At 41.2% G+C, this 25,948-nt stretch overlaps 1 protein-coding gene across 3 annotated transcripts in view; it reads right to left on the minus strand.

Moving 5' to 3' along the window:
* Positions 1 to 25,948, minus strand: part of Baiap2l1 (BAI1 associated protein 2 like 1) — a 98,341-nt gene that overhangs the window by 19,982 nt on the left and 52,411 nt on the right. For all 3 annotated transcript variants that reach the window (XM_023713406.1, XM_004629633.2, XM_023713405.1), the window contains 5 exons: positions 7,556 to 7,617; positions 7,180 to 7,251; positions 5,857 to 5,994; positions 5,080 to 5,232; positions 2,667 to 2,834 (listed from right to left, as the gene is read on the minus strand). In XM_023713406.1, the coding sequence (XP_023569174.1) occupies positions 2,667 to 2,834; positions 5,080 to 5,232; positions 5,857 to 5,994; positions 7,180 to 7,251; positions 7,556 to 7,617 (593 nt within the window). The remainder of the gene's footprint in view (positions 1 to 2,666; positions 2,835 to 5,079; positions 5,233 to 5,856; positions 5,995 to 7,179; positions 7,252 to 7,555; positions 7,618 to 25,948) is intronic.

A 25,948-nucleotide genomic window follows, 5' to 3' on the forward strand; every position in this document is an offset into this window, starting at 1 on the left:
CTGCTTAAGTGCAACTTGGCTATAGAATTCTACATTGAAGACAATTTTTCCACAGAATTTTAAAACCATTCTTCTACTAACTTCTGATTTTCTTTTGCTAAAAGAAATCTGGTATCAGTGCATTTACTTTTACTTATAACTAAAATTTCCCCCCCTCTTCAACAGTTTTGGGCTGGGGGGATAGCTCAGTGGCATAAGCGCCTGCCTGGCAAGCACAAGGTCCTCAGTTCGATTCCTGATTCTCCTCCTCAAAAAAGATTTTAGGCCTTTTTTTCTATCATTCTAAAGCTCAGCCCTAATTATGCAGGTGTTAGATCCCTATGGCTGATGGGTTCAAGACTGGATAAAAAAGCTAGGTGTGGTGGTGTGCAACTGTGATCCCAGCACTCAGCATGGAAAGATCATAAGTTTGAGGCTGGCCTGGGCTATGTAGCAAGTTCAAGAACAGCCTGAATTACACATTGGGATCCTGTCTCAAAAAACAAAACAATACAAAACCAAACAAAAATAACCAAGCAGGCAGAAGATCAGTGAGATAATCTCCTTAAGGACAGTGTTTAGAAGGCTGGAGGAGAGGGACACAAGTGAACATGGCGTGGACTCTGGATGAAGGAAGGGGATATGCTGATGGGATTTTGTAGTTTAGGAGAGAGGAGTTGATGTTTTATACCTGAGCCACTGGAAGGATGAGGTTGCTATTTATTGGATGAAGAAGAGAGAAGAAGCAAGACTGGGGTGAGAAAATCAGTTCTCTGGTTCTGGGCAATGTGGATTTCAGAGCCTTGCTAGTCACCCAGGTGATGATGCTGAGTGGGCAGCTGGGTAAATCATCCATGTCTCAATCTGCCTACCATGTGTTTATTCCATCTGCCTTATTTAAAAACAAGACAAAACCCTGAAAATCCAACAAACAAAAAATACTTCTTCTATTTTTGCACTGTGTTCTGGGAGAATTCCTTGGCTCCGTTTTTCTTTTTTTTTTTTTCCAGTGCCAGTGGTCAAACTTGGGACTTTGCACTTGCCAGGTGGGTGCTTAAGCCTGCTGAGCTATCTGCCTGGCCCCTTTGGTTCAGTTTTCCAAGTAGCTGTATTCTTTTAGGAGCCCATCTATTGGTCATGGTATTTGGAGGCAAAGGTAGATGAAAAGAAATTAAAAAACAAAAACAAAAAACAAAAAAACCAAACTTTTGTTTTAGAAAACTTTCAAACATGTATCAAAGTAGGTGACAACAGCATAATAAATCTTTATGAGGCCAACACTAGCTTCACTGATAATGATAAATTTTGTTTCATGCATAACTCTACATACCTTCCCAAACTGTCTGGATTACTTTGAAGAAAATTCCATGCATGTCATTTAAACTACAAATAATAATTCACCTTTTAATTCCCAAGAGTTCTTGTGGATTCTTCTTTGTGGATGTAATATCCTCTCCTCTCTAAAGGTTTCTGTTAGCTCTACTACTGACCATGGTGGATTTTATTTTGCTACTGCTTTTATGATGTGGGCTTTCCTTACTCTCTGATGCCTCTTGGCTGTCCTTCATTCTGTGTGAGTCCTCATTCGTTTTACCATGTTTGGCCTCTTCTCCCAACCACACACCACCATGGTGATACAGGGAGGAGACAGGGCAGGCTTCTGGGAGCACACCTGCCCCTCAGTCTTACACAATCTTCTGGTTGGAAACGATAGCCCCTGCTGCTTGTTGTCTGGCACAAGTAGCACACTGGGAAGAAAATGACCAGCGACACAAAGGGATGGCCCAGTTCCTGCTGCTTATATCGTAAGAGGAGTTGCATTCTCTGTACCAGTTTGCACCCCACATGCTTGGGGCTGAGGGTCCTCTACACACCCATCCCACCTCTCTCTCCTTTACAGACTCTATCAGTGTTTCTGATCCTGACTCTCTCTTAGAAAGTCCTTCAGTGTTCCTAGTCTTTGCTGTCATTTCTGGGGGCTTTAGATGGACAGGTATGACGGATTCACGTGTCTAAACTACCTGCTGGGTCCAAAGGGTCCTGTATATTTGTGAACAGTAATAAAGCCCAGTGTCAAATAACAGCGAACTACAACATCTAATTAATTAATTACCTTGAGTACTCTGTTTGCCTGAATGATATATTTTGAGATAAATGACACTGGAGTTTACCAGTCTATTCTTTATGACATCTATTTCCTTCACTGAGAATAAATTTATAAATTTGGAATCAGTGCAATTAAAAACAGTAACAAGGGCCAGCCAAATAGCTCAGATTAAAGTGCCTGCTTAGGCAGACACATGGGCCAGGAGTTCAATCCCCAGGCTGGCACTGCCAGCCCTGCCTCTGGGCACACTGAGATGGCAATTGAGACTGGGCATGGTGGCGCACGCCTGCAATCCCAGCACTTGGGAAGCTGTAAACAGGCGGATCACTCTGAGTCCGATCTACGCAGTGAGACCCTGTATACCCTGTCCTAAATACAAAAAATAAAAATAAAAATAAAAACAGTATAACCGTAAAATTTCTAAGGTAAGGTTTAAGGGTGAGGAAAATAGGGCTAGGCATACAAAAGGAGGGCTCATGATTTCCTTCACCAAGGCAGCGTTGGTCCTTTGGGGTCACTTTAACCCAAATCCTATTGGTAAACACACATCTGAAAATTGAAAAAAGCAGCAGGTTCCTACCATATTGCTTCTCTCGATCATAGGTGATGGCTGAGGTGTCCCAGATACTGGGGTAGAGATTGGAGTCTTTATTTCTTCTATCATGTTGATGACTTTCTCTGGCACTTTGGTGGCATCACAACAGGTTTCCTGCCACCTGGGCAGTTTGGAATGAAGTAATTCTGCTGACTATAAATCCCAAAGAAACAACACAGAGACAAAAGCACAGTGAAGAGCTCACAAAACTGTATCAAATACTGTCACTGATAACATATTATTGAACATATTACTAGCTTACCACCAGAAGGATGGGCGCTAGAGTTTAATTCCATGAGCAGTTTAGGCAACTATGAACCGCTGCTGTGTTTCATTTGCTGAGGAGAAGACAGGCTCTCACCCACTCCCTCAGTGCAAATGCAGAGCTTACAACTAGTATGAGGATGATAAATGATTAAGAATCAATCTAGGAACTGGGCGAGTGGCTCTGTGACAGCACTTGCCTAGTATGTGTCAAGTGCTTGATTCAGTTATGCCCATTATGCCCATCCCTTCCCCTCAGTTCAACATGATTGGGCAATCTATATAAAGTCTACTATTTCCAGGTATCCCTAGAAATGTCAATTGCCAACTCTTCCTCCCACACCCTCAAAAAGCAGTACCTCTGTCATAGGTGAGAGTCCTGGGAACTGACTCTTTGACCTCAGAGAAACTAATGCATGTGTCAGACAGGTGAATCAGATTCTGTCCCAGGAAATCCTTCTACGTGACTGAGGGACTACAGGTAGCACAGCATGGGAAAGTGAAGGGCCACACCCCAACGCAGGCTGAGGCTCTGCAGAGCAGCTAGGCTGTAGCACACAGACAGGAGGGGAAGAGCGGAGACCAGCATCCTGGAGGCTGAGGTGGCTCTCTTGCTCCTATGGGTCTAGCTCTGCTTCTGGCAATGGGACTCTCAGAGGCCCCGAAGCCTTCTGGTGAATCCCTTTTCCAGGGAAGCAATGTAGCTAGAGAAGGGGCCTTTCCTGAAACTCTTTACAAGGCAATCAACCTATTCTTGCCCAGCTCTGGGTCTGCCATGGGTGGCTGGGGCCATGGACAGAAATTGTAGGGAAGGAAAGAGAGCCTTTCTCTCTATACCAACTCTGGCCCTGGCAAACTGGGGCACTGCCACACTGTGGACCAAGTGCTTGGGCCTGGTTCATCCAAGAGCCACAGAAAGTACTAGAATATGTCAGGGATATTAAGGAAGCCACAAAACAACTTTCAGGTAGCTGAAGAAACTTCCAGTACAGAAAGAAGCAGGCTTTGTACCATTCTACAAAGTATAACTGGGAATCAAAGCTATATGTAAGAAATAACTAAAAGTAGCCATAGTTGCTTCATCAAATACAGCAGTATGGTCATAGAAAGGAAGCTTCAAGGCCATCTCCACAACTCTGCCTCAAGGAGGCCCTTACCACAGAAACAGGTTTCTAGAGCTACCTGGACATTGCTTTAATTAGTGTAGACACACAGTGGACAAAAATGATAAGACAGTAACTTTTTCCTTTCATGTAACAATTTTAGATCTTAAGTATTTTAGATTAAGTAGGTAAATATTCCTTAAAGTTGCAAAAACTTTACAGAATATATAACATGCATACATACACACAAGACCAAGGCTTTTCCTCCTGAAAATGAGGGACTTAAGTTTAAATCCTTGCAAAGCTTCTCATATTGGAGAGGATTCTCTAAGTTACTTTACTAGAAGCAACACTAAATATCTGGCCTTCGTTAGTGCTAGTTTTGGATTTGTGTACAGGCCCAGGAGAATCCATAATTTTTAAAAAGGCAAATTTAGCACTTGTTGCATCATAGCTCTTGGGCTCTATGCTCACAGCTGCCTGTGTCAGGAGGAGGGAACTAAGCCAGTCATTCAGCTGAGGGGAGCATGAATGAACAACCTGAAAAGCAGAGGACCAAATGTCCTGTTGGGGGTGTGGCCTGTGGTAGAGCTGCCATTGACAGCCCTCGTGCCCTCCAGATATACCCAGAACACCCAGGAGCTGGCCCTTGAAAGACACTGACACCCACAACAAATCATTCTACAGAAATCTGACTCAGGTGAGAAAAGCAAAAAGGTACCACTTCTCAATATCTGATTTTTTTATGTATTTGGTACAGGGTCTCACTGTGCAGATCGGACTTGTAGCGATCCTCCTGTTTTCAGCCTCTCCCGCGCTGGGATTATAGATGGGCATCACCACACCCAGTCTCTGTGGCCAGCTCAGTGCGCCCAGGAGCAGGGTTGGCATGGCATGTGGGATCGGGGATCGAACCCCTGTCCCTGTGGTTGCCTAAACAGGTGCTTAATCTGCTGAGCTATCTCACCAGTCTCACCAGACTGAGCATTTTTTTAATGAGTGAATTAAAATATGGATTCTGTTGGGCTCACCTGTAAGTGATAATGGTGTATATGATTTGCAAAGCTACAGTGTTTGTCCACAAGAAAGCAGAAGCGTCTTTTCTCTTCAAGCAGAGCTTCTTTGCAACCATCTGCAATGAATTTCTGGATTTCACTTTGGCGAGAAGTAACGGTCTCTACATACTAGGAAAATAACACAGATACAAGTCTGACATGGGGCATCCGATAGCGGTATAGCCTGACACTTACCTTCTGCCACTTTTACACTTGGCTTATTTTGATAATGGAGCAAACACTAAACACAGATAAACACTAGACAAAGCTGTAACCTGACCTGAACAGATATCACTGTCATTATTAAGATCCCCGACTCACCCTTGGAGGGAAGTTGCCACAGGCTTCACACTTCCCTAGAGCCCAAGAATGATCTTGTTCTACTGGACAGCATGGTGGATTTTAGAACCAGACAGTACCATGTTGAAATGCCTGCTCCAAATGTCAACCACAGGATATAATCTAAGCCTCCTTTTCCTCACCATAAATAAAATGGGGACAGCACCACTAGTCATGGTGCCTTCTTCTCCCTGACCCAGGGGGAAAGACCAAGGTTTTTAAGAGACCACAGACCAGTTATGCTAGCTGCAGAACACTCGGCAGCCTTCTGCTCTGAGTCAGAGTGCTTACTTTTACTTTCAGCACCAGTACAACAGCAAGTAGATAAAGTACAGACTGACTGAGGGAGGTAAGCTTATTACATTGTTCAATGACCAACAATAAGAGAAAAGGGAATATCGCCAAGAAGTTCACCTCAATTTCTTTGTGTTCATATTTCAGTGCATTCCGTCCTCCTTGACTTTTCCTTCTGATCTTTTTCAGTTCAGCTTGAGACTTCTCCAAAGAATCTAATTTGCTCCTGTGTTCTGCTTGGTATCTTTTAAGAGTTGCCTGTAAATTCAATGTTGTACTTATTTTATTGCAGCACTATGTAGTCACTTCTGCTCACACTTCCACTGTGTGTGGGACTGTGGCCCTCCCACTCCCTCTCCAGATGGTCTTATCCTGCTGGGGACCTCACCCTCACACCTCACACACCCTCCTCCATTCAACTGGATGTGGCAGAGCTGTTGGTTCTAAAGTTCCCTGCTCACAGCAGAGACCCTGGACCAGAAGGACAGTTCTCTGAGGACAGCAGTGTCTTTCTTTTATTCCTTCTTTCTTCAATGGGTTTTGGACACTGGGTAATAAACGTTTTGATGAATAAATAATATTAAATCACATGTTTCTGGTTGTTTTATGACTTAAATTTCAAGAGATATATGAACATTTTGGAGGGGGATGTTTCCTGGTATATAGCAGAATGTTTAAGAACATGGCATCTGGAGACTAACAGACCTGGGTTACAGTTCCAATTACTTGTTTAATCAGCAATTACTTAAATTCTCTATAATTCATGTTTCCCCTCCAATCTGTAAAATGAGGATGATAAAGATACTTATGTCATGCATGGGGTTCCAGTAGGGCTTCAAAATCAGGTAATGTGCACAGCACAGAGGCACAGCACTGGGGAGCAGGCCTTGTGAGCACGACAGGTGGCTTCCAGGTAAACCCTACCGCTTACCGCCATGGTGGGGGTTCTGGTAAGAAAGAGGACTTTGGACGGGCAATGCAAGTGAGCATTCTATGGCAGAAGAGCAAGATGAAAAGAGGCTGGTACCCCGCTGGCAGCCAGATGTTGATGGGAGTTAGAAAACTATTGGATGGATGGTGGTGCTGAGGGCAAGAGGCCCTGGTTGTTGCATGTGTGACTCGAATTCTGGAGCACTGGATTGTGAAAGCACCAGCCCCAGAAGCCAGACACAGAGGTCCTAGCACACAGCCACGTGCTCTGGAAACAGTGCTCTCAGAAGCAGCAGCTTTTCCCGCAACACTTCTGTGCCTTTTAACATAGATCACAAGTGGTAGCAAAAACAGGCCCACTTGGCCCAAAGACACCTTGTTTTTATACATCTGAGTCTATATCAATACCACATTCCATCCCCACTGCTTTTGTGGACTAAAGAGTGGGGAAAGTAACTTTCCAGCTCAGAAGTCTGGCTCATAGGGCAGGGTAGGGGGAAGCTGTGTACTCACATTCATATATTTTACGTCAAGTTCTGTTTTCTTCTCCAGCTCATGGATGATTTCCTTATGGAATTTTTTGAACTGTTCAGAAGAGGAAGTAAAAAATTTACGCCAGGTTTGACGCTTTGGCAAAGTTTTAAAAATAAAACAGGGCTGGTGAGATGGCTCAGTGGTCTAAAAGCACCTACTTGGAACAAGCTTGGCAAAGCACAGGGACTGCGGTTCAATCCCCCAGCACCACATGCCAGCCAGCCCCGCCCCTTGGTGGGCTGAGCTGGCCACACACACACACACACACACACAAATAAATAAATAAAAATTTAAAAAAAATAGTTTAAAAAAAAATAAAACAAAAATTTTGCAAATATAAAAAGAATCCACATACATTTTCATCAAGGGTCTCATTGAGTTTCTTGTGGGTGCTTGAAATCTCTATGAGGACATGGCCTGTGGGCAAAATCAAACATGTTAGGGAAGTCAAAGCATTTCGTTTGCAAAGACAGAAAGGGAAACAAATAGTGGAAGAAAATGCAGGATACCGCTGCACTGAGACACATCAGGAATGGGACTAGGTCCCTCGGGACGGGTTCCAGCAGCAACAGCTGAGAGTAAACTCACTCTACAATCTCAGCAATGAATCTGTCTTCAGATTCATTGTTCTCTCTTTGCTTCCTAAGTCAGGTTCTACGTATCTGATTTTAAAATATTCTTACCAAAGACTCCTCATTCGTCATAGTAACTAACTATAGGAACAAGTGATTTATTTTTATCTACTCCCTACAGTAATCTGATTATTTGCCAACTGTAAGAGAAAATGGCCATTTTTTCTCATTTTAGTTGTTGAAGTGCTCTGGGACACACTAATACCAAGGAAAATTGCAGTAGAGGTGGTGTTCTGCCTTGGATTTCCTAGGTTGATACCACTTCTCTGAAATGGGGCAGCCATATAAGAAGAGAATATTCCAGGACAAAGGAGCCTTAAGCCAAAAAGTAGTAGTAAGGACATTTGGGTGTAGAGCTCATCTCTTTCATAGTTGGTGCCACACTTTTCTCTGAGAAGGGGACTGGTGTCTAAGAGACTAGGGAAACGCAGAGAATCATGTGGAACCACTCACAGTAAGCAACACCAGAGGGTGCCAGTGGATCACCCTGCCGCTCAGTGGCCAGAGAAAAAGGAATTCTTCTGGAGAGTTGAAAGGAAGGATGAACAGTAAGACTGGCAAAAGGTACCTAGAACTTAGGAAGCTGAGGCAGTCATACTGCAGTGAGGACAGTCTTAACTACATAATGAAATCTCCCCCTCCCCCAATAAGACTGGTATAATACGGGGAAAGAGAAAAAATATGTACAGACCGTGTCCTCAGCTGTCACACTGCTATATAGATGACTCCATTATGGCCTGTCCTAGAAGAATTTGAACACAGCCGACTCTTCAGACCATCAGCCTGCCCTTTCCCTCATCTTCCTACTCTGAAATCCAACCTTCATCAGCACATCCACCTCGTCAGGCACCTCACATCTGACACATGTACAAGTGACCTCATTAGCTGTTCATATTCTCTAATCCCAGCTTGTGGCTGCCAGCCAGCCAGCCAGTCACAGGGGTGGAAGGCACCTCTCACCTATGTGTCACAACCCTGACAAGGCTCATTTGCAGTGCAAAGGGTGTCACTGTGTGAGCTGCCTCTAGGGTAGGACATGCCCCTTACTCACCCTGCTTCCTTGGGCAACAATGGTGCTGGCCCCTCCCAGACTCTGTTTCCCTTCCTGCCCAGGAAGGAGACATATGGGAATGACACATGGCACCGGGGACACATGCTCACCCAGGTCTGTTCAATAGTGTAGGGTCGGGGTCTCTTCACATCCATGCACAAACCCTGTGAGATGGGCTTCTTAGGAGGCCCTCTTTTTCCAACCCCATGGACTCCACACCTGGGTCAAGCCTGTCTTATATCTGTGGAGTCCTGGTGTATCCTTCAGAGTTGGCAGGGATCTTTCCAAGTGCAAATGAAGTAGATCACTCCTCTATATTCCCCATGGGGTTCCTGATAAAGTGGCTCCTGGGTGACAAGCTGAAGCACCCACGAATGGTGTGCCTGAACCCTCCTTGTGATGGGGACAGAAAATCTCCTGTAGGTACATAACTTGGTGAGATACAGTGAAATGTCCTTCAATGTAAGCTCTAACAGGGCACCTTGCTAGATGGGTGAGCGCCACAGCACAGCTATCCCCCTCAGTTAAGCTCTCACCCCCCAAATTCACAAGCCTCCTACTCTATATCCTTAAGAATGTTGACCCAAAACTCAGAGTGAAACAAAACAAAACAATACAAACTGAGCCTGGTGGCATATGTCTGTAATTCTAGCATGTTGGGAAGCTAAGGAAGAGGATCCCAAGTTTGAGTGTTGCCTGGGCAACTTGTAAGACCCTATCATGAAATGAAAAAGAGCTGGGGATACAGCTCAGTGTGAAGGCCCTGAGTTTAACCCTCAGTACCAAACAAACACAGAAACAAACAGGAATTCTTCACAAAAGAAGTCTTCCCATGGCCAAGAATATGATTACATTATGTTATGCGGTTATCATTTAGTCATTTCAGATATCGAAATACTGTGAATTACTTTTATATTTATTCAAACCCACTTCAATTCTTTGCAAATTAAGCAGTGTATTCTTGGCAAGTCAGCTTGACTTAGGAAAAAATGTCTCTAACATTTGGGCTTAAATCATCAGAGCAATTCAGGATAGAAGCAGGGCAGCCCCATTTGTTTCTCATACTATGTTCCCTTTCATGAACTTTGCTTCCACAACCACACAGACAGTGATCTCTGAGAAGTGCCCAGTGTGCTGGTGTGGGCACGCCTGTGGATGTGGACACAGTAAACTCGGTGCTCCGGCCTCTGCAGCCCAGCCCACTGCACACCACTCCTCACACTGCGTGCTCCTCCTGGGGTTTCTGCTGCCGCAGGCCAAGACTCAGTGAAACAGCCCATTCACTGCAGCAGGAAAGGAACTCTTGACCTTGTTATTCTTGTCCCTCACTGTTCGTGGAATTCCAAAGGCGGTCCCATAGCAGCAGCTACTGAGTCCTCAGTCATAAAAAGGATCAAAACACACCTTGGCTGTGATTATGCAAGCTGCTAAAGCGTATCTTGAGACAAAATACGAAAACTATGTTTTTGTTCAATCTGCAGAAGTTTAACCTTAAACTGAGCAAGTGTTACTTCACGTCGTACCTCTTGGTTTACTTAGTCTCGTAATCCCCTTTTTCTATACATTACATTTGAGAAAGGAAAAAAAACCCGCAAACATCCAAGGGTGGAGCTGAGAAGGCACAGCCCAGACTCAAATGGAGCAGAACTAAGTGTGTCCAACAGGAAGCCACGCCCCCTGTGCGCTGCACCAATCCTCCCCTTTTTCCCCTTCAAGTGTGGAACCAACATTTTGGGAAGAAATTCACAGCAGTTAAAGTGATATGACTCAGTCTGAATAAGTTATGTTGTGAAGTGGCAACGCTAAAGGAATTTATTATTTAAAACATTTTTCATTAAGATTGATAGCCCAAATCGTTTGATAATAACAATAAGCTTTTCTTCTGGATGGTTAACAACCTAAGTTTGCAGACCAAATTAGAGAAAAAGGAAGGATACAAGGAAAGCCAACATTTTGGCCCTAACCTTCGAAGGTCAATTAAGACTCAGGACATATGAGAACTTGTACTGTAACGTCATGTACCTCGGTAGTGTCCCAAATTTTCTGATCAAGAAGATTATGGGGCCAAAGAGGAAAGTGATCGATGACGTAGAGTGTGCCTAAGGAGAGTCACATGGGGAGAAGACACTCTCTCAGGCTTTCACAGAGAGCACATTGGCCAAGCATTGGCCGTGACTCATCCACATGGCTGCACTGATGAAGGTTCTACAATCTGAGGTACAGGATCTCAGGACAAATCCTGAGGGCATTTCACTGACCTTCTAAGACCAAAAAGCTACAACTCTTCTTGCATAGGTCCTGCTTTACCTTGGTCTTAACCATCCAGTAGAAAAGTATGAAGTCGAAATATAAAAAATAAAGCCATGCTGTTAAGTTGAGCTGTGGGGGACTCAGGTCAATAATTTCTGACATCGCCAGTTAAATATAAGACCCAATGCTATTATAGGCTACTGGACTCTTTTAGAATATTTTGCTGAGTTTACACACCTATAATATTCAATAATGTAACTTAGAAAAAATGGGGTATACCGATGAATGTCCATTTTGTATCTGTGTATTCAAAGAGGTTGGGATAGATATATAGTTGCATTCTCTTAATGAATAGAATGATTTGTTCTAATGGTGTTTGTGAATAGGATCACAAGTCCGCATCTTGTACAGCAATTAACCACTAAGAAGAATATATGCAGTGTATTATTTGTTGAAACTGTCCTTCCGATTTGATTTGAAACTGTCTCATTGCTATCTCTTTGTCAATAAAACTTTGAAAAAAAAATAAAAATAAAATAAAATAAAATAAAATAAAAAAAAAAAAAAAAAAAAAAACATTTTTCATGGTGTTGGAAATTGAACTCAGGGTTGAAGGTGTGCTAGACAACATCATCATTCAGTTATACCCCAGCTCAAAGGTCTTAAACATAACCACATTTCAACATCATGAATTCAACTAAAAGGCAATGTTTACTGTCAGTTTTTCTCAAAATTCTACTACTAGCAGCTTACAATGGTATTACTCTAATTATCAGGAACTATGAATTAGCATGTCCAACTTTTTGAAGAATACTATAAAGCATATTCATTTGGCTAACAGGCAGTCTGGACTTAAAACATTAACAAAACATAAGGAATATCACTGGCATGAAGGGGTCACGGGGCTCCCTATCTCCTCTTGGCGCTGATGACAGAACCTAGGGCCTGGTACAGGATCCACCATTTAGGCAAGTGATCCACCACTAAACCACACCTAGAACTTCCCTGGATTACTAATGCATTTCTAACTAGACAGTTGTTCACTAACTCACGGTCGAAATGTAGGTCATCCAGGAGACTGTGAAAGTTCTGGAGCCACACAGAACATATGTCAAACACACAAACACTTGAAGGATTTTCTCCATTTATATCTGGCCACAGATCATCCCAATACACTCATTTCCAGGGAGCATAGAATATGACCAAGTCAGAAGCCACTTCCTACATGTTACTACAAGTGGAACTGGATGATGATAAAACTACTGGGTGCAAGCCAGCCTGTTATTGATCTATGGTTATACTGTGCAGATCACAGTGAAATACAACAAAAATGTCACTGGAAAAAGGACAGAATTTTCCAACTATCAAATGGCATGAAAAAAAAAAAAAAAAAAAAACAAATGGCATGAAAAGAAATTATAATGGAAGTAAAATAAAGTACATGTTATATCACCTGACCAGGTATACATTCTGCTGATCCACGTCCCCTGCCCTGAGTTCACCTACATGAACATACCGGAAAGGCTGCGAGGCCTCCAAGGGTGGCTCTCCATCCCCAGATGTGGTCGAGGAGCCCTCCTGGTCAGGAAGGCTCCTGGTCAGGCTGCGTAAGAAAGCAATGTGCAGGCTTGGAGGACACCAAACTACCCACTGGGCACTCCTTCAGGAGTCTCACTCATTCTTACTTAGCCAACCACGGTTCTAATTTCTTACATGGGTGTATTACTGTTCTATCATTGTTTTCATAGGTAAATAAACACAATAGCCAGCCTAATGAAGCTTGGACTGGTCAAATATGACAATGTGAGCACCAAAATCATGTAGGATAGTAAATAAATTATAAATCACTGAAGCATCTAAGAATGCAGGAATCCACAGCAATAATAGATTTTAACAAAGAAATAGGAGACAAGGGAGTGCTCTTGCTAAAAGCAGCATACCAAGTGACAATTACTACATGAGGAAGGAGTGGTAGAGCTGGAAAAAAAAAAGTCGCTATTCTCTGATGATCACAGTAAAGATTGGCTGGGGCAAAAAAATCATTAATGGATGTAAACTGAAGGTATAAATATTAAACGAGTAACAAGGTATTTGTATAGCCTGGAAATCACCCCGATTGTTTGTTAGTAGCAACAGAAAAAAAACAAACAAACAAAAAAAAACTAAGCAGTACAGAAATAGACAAACAAATTTACACAAAAGTCAGAAAAATAAACATTATGTATCCACATCTGCTATTCAATGGATACAAAGTGACTTAGCTATCAGGAGATTTTGCTAAAAATTTATAACCTGAATCCAATCATGAAGATTTGGCATCTGAAAGTTAAGATCCCACGTTCCTGACTATTCCCCCTCATTTCATGTTTGTGATAGATTTATTCTCAACCCAACTCTTTATTGCAATACTGAACTTATCTGTGCATTTGGGGAGAAGAATAAAGTGATTTTATTTTGCTGGTGAAACCAGTGTTGACTGATAGAGGTAAGAGAGAAAAGAAGTGTGTTGGTGGGGAAAATAAGTAAGTGCTCTTCTTATTAAATATTAAGATCTCTGGCAACCTCATTCTTGGAAAATAATCAATATAGTGGAAGACCTGAAAGTGAAAAGCCCTCTGAATCGAACAGGTGAAGCCATGTACTCAACCTTTGATTTTTGTCATAATAAAGACCAGAAGTTTCTGCTGGTCTCTCAGTAATGGAACACAAAATCTTTTAGGAAGATGACAGAGGAGGTACTGTCTGAGGAGGCTGTAGAAGAACGGTATATTGTGAAGACAGAACAATCAGACACATCAGAAAGTGGGGTGCTCTGACTATTGGCACCCACAAAAAAACTCTAGGGACAAGAATGAGTAAAGGACAAAGCATCTGCAGAAAGAGGTGATGGTGTCAGGCTTGTTAGTGCCTGTGCGCAACTGGGGAGTCACTCAATCTCTTCTGGCATAATTTCACAAAGCCTTGGTATTCTCACCTACAGACACCACCTAGTTCCTAGGCTTCCCAATACTCTATAGAGACGTACTGGCCACTAATGTACACAAATCCAGACACAGGTAGCATACGTGTCCAATGATGCAAGATCCACCCCACCAAATGGGTCCCACACCCCTCCATGTGGCATTCTCTGGTAAGTATTTATTTTCAGGAAATAAAGTCCACACACTAAGTTGTCCAACTTTTAATCAGCCACCATGTTTCTTTCTTTGTGCCCTACATTTTGTATACTCAAGTGTTTCAGATAATTCTTAAAAAGTACAGAACAAAGGACAGTAAATAAATTATAAATCACAAGCACCTAGGAATGCAGAAGTCCAGAGTAACAATACATTTTTTTAAAAAAGAAACGAGATAAGGGAGCATTCTGTCTAAAAACAGAATGCCAAGTGCCAACTGCTCCTCAACTCAGCGCTACTTCTAATCTTCTTCCAATATTCCCAAAGGAATAACGTCTACCTAATATGTAGGAGAGTAAATTTAGAGAATGCTCAGAGAGTAAATTGAACTTTCCTCAAACTCACTGCCTTTTATAATGTTAAACAGAATAAATAACACAGCAGCCTAACTTACTAACCTCCCTCCTCTACTATAAGCTTTACTGGGATGAATCCATTAGAGAACATACATACCTGGCCACCGTTGGTTATTGCATGGGCATTTCTGGTTTCTGCCCTTACACAAAGAAACAAGCTAAACAATAAGATTCCAGTTAAAAGCTGGCTTGCAGCTGTAGACCTGGCAGAGGGCAGAGGTAGGACTGCTTGAGTTCAGGAGTTCAAGACCAGCATGAGCAACACAGACTACGTCATAAAACCCCAAACAGTCCAGCTAAATAAATCAAGAAACAATTATAAAAAAAAAAAAAAAAAAAGACAGGGCTGGGGAGATGGCTCAGTGGAATAAGTGCTTCTCTGGCAAGCACAAGGGCCTGAGTTCAATCCCCAGTTCCGCAAAAAAAAAAAAAAAAAAGAAAAAGAAACAACTATCAGTGTTAAGCTTACAGGGTAAAGATTCTGCTCTGAAACATACAGAATTAAGAGTATACTGGGAGCAGAAACCAGTGTGGGAGCCATAACCAATAGAAACTCTTAAAACAGGAATGGATAAGCTGCTGTTGAGGAGCCCGAGTTAAAAATTGTGAATTCTCAAGGGCTCCTTCTTAGAAGGTTTCCAAACCGGGTGTGTGGTGGCACTCCTGTGATCCCAGCAGTTGGGAGGCGGAGGTGCGAAGGCTGCTGTGAGTTCAGGCCAGCCTGGGCTATACACAGCGAATTTGAAGCTACGCAATAGACAGTCTCAAACAACAAAACAAAGTGGAGATTCATCTCTTTCCTATGTTTATCTCTAGGAGCTCTTATTGTGAAGATTTGAAAAAATTTCCCTCCAGCTTCAGGCTGATGGGGAGGGGAAAACGACCACAATGAAATAAACCTAGCACTCCTTTCAGAAGGTGGTCAGCCCTTGATGGCACTGCTTTAAGGAAGCCTTATCTGCAGGGGAAGAGCAATTAGCTAACTCTAGATCCCTCAAGCCTTTTCTCCCAAGGGGAAGAAAAAGCAGGCTAAGAAATTCCTCTACAGGCCACCTCCTATGTAGTCTGGCCTCCCATAAAACAACTAACAGCAAAGATTTAAGATAATGGAATGAAACTTCCCTTCCCCAGTTTTACCACCACATCAACCATCAACAGGGCCCCAGGATAATAACAGTGGTTTATAACTGGGAGAACTGCAAGATTCAGACTTTTTCAAGAATTTTCTAAAGAAATCACAGACAATAAGGATGACATAAACAAGGGCACAGAGGAAAACTGAAGCCTCTGACACAATTACAGCTGCATCCAAACATGAATGCATCCTAACTCCCAGCTGGATAAACAAACTCTCACACTGTCACTGCTTGTGACACTTCCTATTACCCAATCAATCATATCTAACTTTCAACATTATTAGAGGCATGCTAAGAAAAAAAAAAAAAGAATCGGAAGAGACAAAGCAAGCATCAGAAACAGATTTGGATATGGCAGAAATTTTAGAATTATAAAACCGAGAACTTAAAACAATTTTGTTCAATATGCTAAGAACCCTACTGGAAAAAGCAGACATGGTGTAGGGACAGATGGTAGGATTGGAATGTAGCTCTGCAATACAGTGCTTGCCTAGCATGCTGAGGCTCTGGGCTCAATCCCCTATACCACGAAAACAAAAAACAAAACAAGGAAAAATAGATAATGTAGACAAAGACTGAACTCTAGTGAAGGATCAACAGGAAATGTCAGAAACCAAAAAGACTGTAACAGTAATGAAGAATGCCTTTAGTTGGCTAGCTGTCTAGGAGAGTGGACACAGCCAAGGAAAGAATTAGTGAGGATATCTGAAATAGACACTTTAAACTGAAAAGCAAAGAAAGAGAAAAAAATAAAAAATGAAACAATATTCAAGAACTATAAAAAAATTACAAAAGGTATATCATTCTTGTAATAGGAAATCCAGAAGAAAGAAAGAATGAAGCAAAAAAATGTTGGAAGTAGCTAGGTGTGGCTCTTTCTACACCAGTATTCTGAGAAGCTGAGGCAGGGAGATCACACATTTGAGCACAGTTTTGCTAAGACTATGGGTCTTGCTAAGTTCCTGTCTATGTGAAGGAAAAAAAAAAAAAAAAAAAAAAAAGGACTAACTCAGTGCAAAAACCCGGGCTTTAGGGCCGGCCAGATAGCTCAGCTGACTAAAGCACCTGCTTAGGCAGAGCACAGTGCTGGGGTTCGGTGCCAGCCCTGGCCCCAGGGTGCACTATTGAGAATGGGCTGGTGGCGTGCACCTGTAATCACAGCACTTCGGAGGTGAAAACAGGAGACTACATAGCAAGGCCCTGTAGACCCTGTACCACAGACAAAAAAAACAAAAAACAAAAAACAAACAAAAAACCCCCCAAAACCTGGCTTCAATTCCCAGCACCAGAAAAAAAAATTAAGAAAATATATAACATAATAAATATATGTATGTATATGCATATATATGTATATTCCAAATTTATAAGATGTGATAAAATTAACAAGCTAAGCTTCTTCTTTATGAAATTAGAGAAGAGCAATATAAGCAAGAAGAACAGAATACAAATTAAAGCAAAAAAATCAGTGAATGAAAACAGGGGGTTGGAGAGATAGCTCAGTTGCATAACTGCCTGCCTAGCAAGTGTAAGGTGCCAAGTTTGACCCCTGGTACCATAAGAAAATAAAACTGGAAAATAGAGGGAAAATTTAATGAAATATAAAGCCAAGTTCTCAGGGCCGGGGAGATGGCTCAGTAGAATAAGCACTTGCCTGGCAAGCGCAAGGGCCTGAGTTCAATCCCCAGCTCCTCCAAAATAAATAAATAAATAAATAAATAAATACAAAGCCAAGTTCTTTGAAAAGCTACGTAAAACTGCTAATCTTCATACCAGGTTAACCTAGAGAAAAAAAAACAAAAAACCCAAGGATGGGGCAGGGGGAAGAATGTTATAAACAACAAATATGATATCTTAGAAAAAAAAGAAAAAAAAGTGGGGGGGCAGGGGGGAGCCAGGGAGATGGCTCAGTAGAATAAGTGCTTCCCTGGCAAGCACAAGGGCCCGAGTTCAATCCCTGGTTCCGCAAAAAAAGAAAGACAGAAAAAAGAAACCAATTCCTTGAGAGATATGACCTACTCAAACTCACAGGAGTTTAATCTGAAAAGGACTACTATCTACTGAAGGAATGGAAACAACAATTATGTACCAAGGTTGAAAGTAATAGACTTAGATAGTCCCATCAGTAAATTTTAGCAAACATTTAAGAAAGAAATGATATAAAATGTCTGCAATTTCTTTCAGAAGATAAAAGCAGAGAGAACATTTATGAAGAAAGTACTACTCTAATACTGAATAAATATACTAAAAGAAAAGTTACAGAATAATCTCTCTTATGAACAAAAGGCAAAAATCTTCAACAAAAACTGGGGATGTACCTCACGGGTAGAGAACTTACCTAACATGTTCAAGGCCTTGGGTTCATCCCCCAGTAAAACATACAGACACACACACAACAAAATATCAGCAGATTGAATCTAACAAAATATAGAAAGAATTAAACATGACCAAGTTTTTTTCCATGTAAGCAAACTTGATTCAACATGTGAAAATCAATTAATGTAACCCATATCAATAGGCTAAAGAAAAAAGAGTCATGTTAACAGAAAGTTAATGAATCATTTGATAAAATCCAACACTAATTCATGAAAAAAAATTCTTATCAAACTAGGAGTAAAGGGAAACTTTTCCAACTCCATAGACAATATCTACCAACACCTACAAATGACATTATACTTAGTGGTGAGAAATTAGGGGGCAAGTTGTTACTCTTTAGACTGAGAATGAGGCAAGGTGTCTGTCTCCTCTCACCATTCCGCTTCATCACTGCATTGAAAGCCCTAACTCATGCTACAGGACAAATGGAGAAGACAAAGACATATAGGTTGGAAAGAAATAAAAAGATTTATGCTCACAGATGACATGACTGTTGTGGAAATTCCAAAGAACTTAATATGACCCTAGGTATAAGTAAAGTTATAGCAAAGTTCCAGAATACATGGCTAATATACAAACCTCTATATTATTTTTTTTTTTTTTTGAGACAGGGTCTTGCTATGTACTTGCGCTGAACTTAGTATGCAGGCCAGGCTGGGTTTGAACTTGCAGCAATCCTCTTGCATCAGCCTCCTCAGTACTGGTATGTGCTACCATGCCTGACTGGAATTTGAAGTTTAAAACAATACTTTTATTAAAAGAAAACTGGGGCCAGCCAAACAGCTCTGCAGATTAAAGCACCTGGCACAGGGGGCGGGCTTCAATCCCCGGGACTGCCTGTACCAGCCCTGCCCCTGCGGCACGCTGAAATGGCAATTGAGACTGGGCATGGTGGTGTGTACCTGTACTCCCAGCTCTTGGGAGGCTGTAAACAGGTGGATCACTGTGAGTCTGATCTAGTAGTGAGACCCTGAACACCCTGCAGACCCTTCCCTAAAATACAAAAAAAAAAAAAAAAAAAAAAAAGAAAATTGAATTAGGAATAAATCTAACCAAATCTATTTGAAGATAATGACAAAATTAATGAATTCAAAGATGATCTAAATAAACTCAGAAACCCTACGTTCATGTATAGAGAAACTTAATACTGTTATCCAACTTTTGATCTTTATAATAGCAATCAAGTTTCTAGCAAATTATTTTATGTGCACCAAAATTTGATTCTAAAGTTCATAGGGTTAGCAGAAGATCCAAAACAGCCCACTGCTAACAGTTTAGGCCTAAAATGTCCCCTGAAGTCTCATGCACTGGAGGGTGACTGAGTCATGGGGGCACCATACCCATCAGTGGGGTCATCCACTGGCTCTTCACATTGAGAACAGAGCAAGAGCTGTTAGCAGTTGGGCCCTGCTTGGAAATGTGCCTGAGGGTGTGACCTGGAAAGGTGTTTTTTTTTTTTTTTTTAGTATTTTATTTTTATTTTTTAAAATAATTTTATTGAGAAACAAATAGCAATGAGACAGTTTCAAAACTGATTAGTAGGGGGGGCCAGGGAGATAGCTCAGTAGAATAAGCACTTGCCTGGCAAGTGCAAGGGCCCGAGTTCAATCCCCGGTTCGGCAAAAAAACAAAAACAAAAACAAAAACACCTGATTAATAGGTCAGTTTCAATAATTAATACATTGCATATTGTTGTCTTCTTAGTGGTTATTCATAGTACACGATGCAGACATGATATCCTGTCCACAAACACTATTAGTACAAATCTTTCTATTCTCTGAATTAGAATAAATATACAGATACTTTAACTATTTTGAATATACAGATACAAAATGGTCCTTCATTTGTATCCCCTTTTTTTGTTTAGTTTTGTCAGAGATGGGTATTCCTTTGTCATTTAAATATTGCAGGTACGTGAATTCAGCAAAATATTCCAATATAATCCAGTAGTCCATAATAGTAGTGGGTTTTCTGTAGGACTGGTGATGTCAGAAGTTGCTGACTTGAGCCTTTTACAGCTCAGCATATTAATACCATTTTCCTATAATGACAAAATTTCTCTCCAACATTGGAGGTTCATTTCAACATACGTCTGTGAGGAAAGAAAGATATTTAAGGTGACTTTGGTTCCTTAAGCATTCACACTGTGGTGGGAGAGACGGAAGCAGGCACAGTTAGTTCAATGCAAGGCAAGATACAATATGTGGTAATTTCGCCTGGCTTGAGCCCTTTAATGCTGGCCTGGCCTTCACTAAGCAGGTAGGTCTATGATGAGAAGAAACTGAGACTAAGAGCCAGGGTGGGTTATGGAGTGGGAGTGGGGAGGAAGAAGGTGCGGGAGGAGAATCTTCAGTTAGAGCGGCAGCTTGAAAGAAAGCAGGAAGCTGAGTGGTGGAGGAATGGTTTAGAACATTTCAAGGGTATCAGGCCTATGGCACAAGGAGAGAGAACTGTAAGTAGTCTCCGAATTCCAAGCTGCCTGATAAGGAATTAGGGTTGCAAGCAAGGAATGGGGAGCATTTGAAGGCTCCCGAGCAGGTGAGTGCTGTGATCCAGTGTGCTGAGACCACTTCCCTCTTGTGGGTATGAAGAATGGCTGGAGGAGGGCATGAAGAAGAAATAGGAATCTAGCGTAAACCTGAGGTTTGGAGCCTGAGCAGCTCCAGCAGCGCAGCTTGTACTGCCTTCTTGAGAGTGAAGTTTCTTCAGCTTTAGTAGATATAATAGCATGTCCTAGGGCTCTAATTACAGGCTTCTGGTGTCTATACTTGAGGAGCGACTGTGGTTTTTTTTTTTTTTTTTTTAAGAGTACAAACTAGTATTAAAACAGAAAAAATTACAAGGGATACAGAATTTCATTTAACAAAGTAATATGAATTTCACAGTATTTCTTGTAATATATAGTGTTGTCTTCCAACCAGTTATTCATATTACCAGATATATGCATGTAAGATTGGAAGAAAAAAGTACATAAAAAATTAAGAGGAAAAAGTACAAACAACTGAAAAAAGGAGACAAAACAAATTGAGTATTAGCTACTCCTTTCCACAGATGAGCAGAAATGCAACAGTACAGCTGTCCAAATCATTCTGCTTACAGATATATCTATTTTCCCCACTCCCTCTCCTATCCTTCCTCTTAACTCAGTAACTCTTTCCTTTTGAATACTGCTTATCAACTGAAAAATGGATAAAGAAGATGTGGTATTTTTACACAATGGAGTATTATTCAGCTATAAAACAGGATAAATTTGAGTCTTGCTGGTAAATGGATGCAACTAGAGAACATACTCTTTAAGTGAAATAAATCAGATTTGCATGTGCAAACATTGTATTGTCGCCTTAGTGTAAGAACCTGAGGAGCAAATGGAATCTGAAGGGTACAACAAATACTGGGAAAAGGAATAACTTACTCGAAAGGAAAGAGTTCCCGAGTTGGAAATGTGTATTCTTATCCCGAGCTCTTCCTTTCCCTCTCGTGCTGCCTAGCTGCCAAGGGCAGGACAGTTTTCCTTCACCATGTAGTTTCTCCCTTGTAGCTGGCTGACCATGTATTGAAACCACAAGACAAAATAAATTTCTCCTCTTTTAAGTTGTGGGAAAATGACTAAACACCAACAGAACACTGAAGAATAAAGTCTTGTGGAGGACCATCTGGATTACTCTCCTTGAAAGAAGAGCAATCGTCTCCATTTTGGCTGAACCTGGCCCCACTGCCATGTATCGATATGTACAGAGCTGGCTAGGACTTTTCCTTATCTCTTCAGTTGGCTTTAAGCAATGCAAATCAGTCCCGCAGAGGTGCTGATGTGTAGTCTTTGAAGCAAGGTGACAGGTCAATGTTGCCCTGCCCCCACGGCTCCCAAAACACATGTGTAAACCAGGCAGGATGGAGAGCCGTGCTGCATGCTGTCGGCTATGACTTTACAGAGCATAAGCAAATCACACATCAGAGCTGAAGCACTGACCTCAAAACACTGGTGCAAAACCTCTGAACAGACACCTTACCCAAACAGAGACACAGACAGCAAATAAGCACACAGAAAGATGTTCAACACCATAGTCACTAGGGAGCTGCAAACTAAAGCAACAGTGAAACAGCACCACTCAACTAGAATAATGGTTAAAGTCCAAAAAACTGACAACCTCAAAAACCTCATGAAGGTAAGGAACAATAGGAACTCTCACTGCTGGTGATGATTTCAAGAAATCTCCTTGGAATATAGTTTGGCAATTTCCTATGTAATCCAGCAAATGTGCTTGCATTTATCTAAATGCCTTGAAAACTGGGGTCTAAAGAAATATTTGTATATGTAACAACTTTATTCATATTGCCAAAACGTGGAAGCAACACAGATGTCCTTCAAAAGGTAAATGGGTGGACGGTATAACTCAGTGGCACAGCTTCTGCCTAGTATGCACAGGGGCCTGGCTTCAGTTCCCAGAATGACACAAGACAAGCAAGTGAATGGATAGATAAACTGTGGTACACCCAATGGAATATTTTAAAAAATAGTATATTACTTTTTAAAAAGAGCTATTAAGTTTCAAAAAATAAAACATGAAGAAAAACTAAATGTATACTGAACCTGCCTTCAATACCTAGATACTGTTATGATTCTAGCTATCTGACATTCTGAAAAAGGCAAAACATACACAAACAGGAGAAAGTATCAGTGGCTGCCAGGGGTGGTGGAGGAAACTTGTCACTATACACTTGCTGAAATACAGAACACTACAAGGAGGGAACCCTAAAGTAAACTAAGGGCTTCAGTTAGTAATAATGCATCAATATTGGCTCCTAATTTGTAACAAATGTTATACCATACCATCCTAAGTAGGGGAAACTGAGGGAAAGATATATAAGAACAATACAAGATCTATTTTGTAAAGTTAAGATTTCTCTGAAGTAGACTATTAAAAATGAAGAGAAATGAACTGTAACATCCTGTAACTCAGTTGTGTCCCAAATTTACTGATCAAGAAGATTATGGGGCCACAGATGAAAGTGATCGATGATGTAGAGTGTGCCTAGCGAGAGTCACATGGAGGGAAAACACTCTTAGGCTTTCACAGAGCGCAAACTGGTCAAGCAATGATCATGACTCATCCACAGGGCTGACACTGACAAATGATCTACAAACTGCTGTACACGTTTTCAGGGTAAATCCTGACGAGATTTGACTGACCTTGTCAGATACAAAAGTCACATTTTTTGTTATATAGATCTTGCCTTTCTTGGTCTTAACCATTCATCAGGAAAGTATAAAAACGAGGTATAAAAAGTAAAGCCATATTAATATGCTAAGCTGTAAAAGGCTCAAGTCAACAACTTTTGACATTGCCAGTCCTACGGATAACCCACTACTATTACGGACTACTGGACTATACTGGATTATTTTGCTGCATTCATGTACCTACAATATTTAAATGGCAAGGGAATACCCATCTCTGATAAAACTAAAAAAAAAAAACAAAAACAAAAACGAGATACAAATGAAGGATAAAACAGTTTAGATAGATATATAGCTACTTTCTTTTAATTCAATGAGAAGAAAGATTTGTACTAATAGTGTTTGGACAGGATATCACGTCTGCATCTTGTACTATGAATAACCACTATGAAGACAGTAATATGCAATGAATTATTGAAACTGTCCTACTAATTGGTTTTGAAACTGTCTCATTTAAAAAAAAAAAGAAAGAAACTGTCTCACTGCTATTTGTTTCTCATTTAAGAGAAAAAAAAAAAAAAAAGACAAATGAAAAAAACAGCAACCTGGAAGAAGTGGTAGACACCAACACCCTGCTCAGAGGAAAAAAACCAGCCAGTATCTGTGTGGTTCCAAAGACACAAACAGACAAAAACCTAACCCTGGGTGATCCCACAGCCTACCTGGCACAAAATAGGCTTGTAGAGGCTTTTATATAGGTAAATATGCCAGGCAGTAAGGATGAATGTCCTAGCAAGTGCCTGGTTCCAAGATCAAGGCACATGCAGTGTTACAATCCTTTCTGCCTCCTGGTTTCTGGTGAAAGGAGAGAAAGAAGGAAATGATGGGAAAGGAAGAAGTTGTAATAAATTCTTCATTTTAGAAGATTTGCAATATAAGAAAAATTATAAAAGAGATGAACATTGTATATATTTTTCCTTTTAAAAGAAAGGGATGACATGTAAGTTTTGAGGAAAGACTAAATGGAAACCAAGAAGCCCTATATGACTGCAATACTGCATTAATTCTCAACTTGCACACGGAAATCTTTAAAAATAGTTATTATCCTTGCAGCAGTACTCACATCTCATTGGGAACTACCAGTAGACAACAGGATAAAATCAAGGATTTTCAGGAGACATAAATGCTATAGATTACCAAGGGAACAGAACAAGAGTATCAGGAAATGAATAGAGCACTAGAGATAACAGTTGTTGTGGTTTGGAGTTTTAACAAGATGAAAAATAGGACACACTTTATAATACTTTATAAGGAATCACCTAAGAATCATATACACAAGAAGTACAGGAAAGGCCCAAAGGTCAGTGGTGGAAGACAGGAAACCTACACCAGCAGGATGAAGGATCTGTGCTCTCTGGCTGAGGCATCTGAACTGGAGCTAGGAAGCAACGCTCAAGATAAGCACCAGAGCTCCCCGAGAGGTACCACAGCCAACCTCATCAACAGGGAGGTCCCAAGCTCCTCCAGCGATGAGGAAAGCTGAGTTCCCATCAAGAAATCCAATGCGACAACCTTCTCCATGAGGCTGAGCAGTGCACATCCTTCCCATCACAGCCAGGAAGTGATGCTCAAGATGTGGACCAGAGCTCCTCTGAAGTTCATCAGGCAAGCCAGCATGATGAGGTCCTCCAGCAGAACAGCCCAAGAGAACTAGCAGCTTCCAACAGCTCCAACAGCTTCTCCAAACAGCATGCCTAACAGCGTTTTGGCCTTCTCTCCTGTTCTGCCTCTTATGCTGCTGGCAACAATCCCCAGGTGGGCCTCCCAAACCCAGCGCCACATTAGTTCAATTCAGCTGGGTCTAAGAAGTTGATCACCAGTTAGCTATCCACTACAGTGGTGGTAGCAAGTAGAGATGTCTTCTTGAAAATTGCAAGTTTTCATTATTTGAAGAAGTAATGAGATACAGGGGTTAGGTGACATTTTTGTCATTAGGACAATAAAAAGATTCTGAAAGCAAATGAAATGTTTATCTTCCACTTCACTTTTTTTTGTTGTTGTTGTCTTTTTGAGACAGGATCTCTCTATGCAGTTCAGGCTGGCCTTGAACTCACTGTGTAGCCCAGCCTGGCCTGGAACTCTTGCAGGGATCCTCTGCCTCAGATTCCCAAGTGCTAGAATTATAGGCATGTGCCACCAGATCTAGCTTCACTTGATTTCTGATAGCAATTTAACCACTAGCCCACCTGCTGTGCATAAGTACTATCAAATTAAAGGACAGGATTTACAATAAATAATATATGAATATAAAATACAACATTAAAAGACTGAGTCTTCCACAAGTTACTTTACCAAGTAATGTTAATTATTCAGCTTCCTTCCTCACTGATTAGTAGATTAGGCCTAAAACACAACCATTGTACTGTTAACAAAAGTGCAAACAGGTGTAATATCAATAATGAAGGACACTGACAGCTACTTACTCCCTACGACGCAACTAATTAACTGTAGGTGTTTTCGTTCAATGCTTTTAAGAAATGATACTTCTTAAATTTCAAACAGTTCTTTAAAATATTAAAATAGGGTGAGTGAGACGACCCG

The sequence above is a fragment of the Octodon degus genome, unplaced genomic scaffold (assembly GCF_000260255.1).
Source record: "Octodon degus isolate 3935 unplaced genomic scaffold, OctDeg1.0 scaffold00031, whole genome shotgun sequence".
Lineage (NCBI taxonomy): Eukaryota > Metazoa > Chordata > Mammalia > Rodentia > Octodontidae > Octodon > Octodon degus.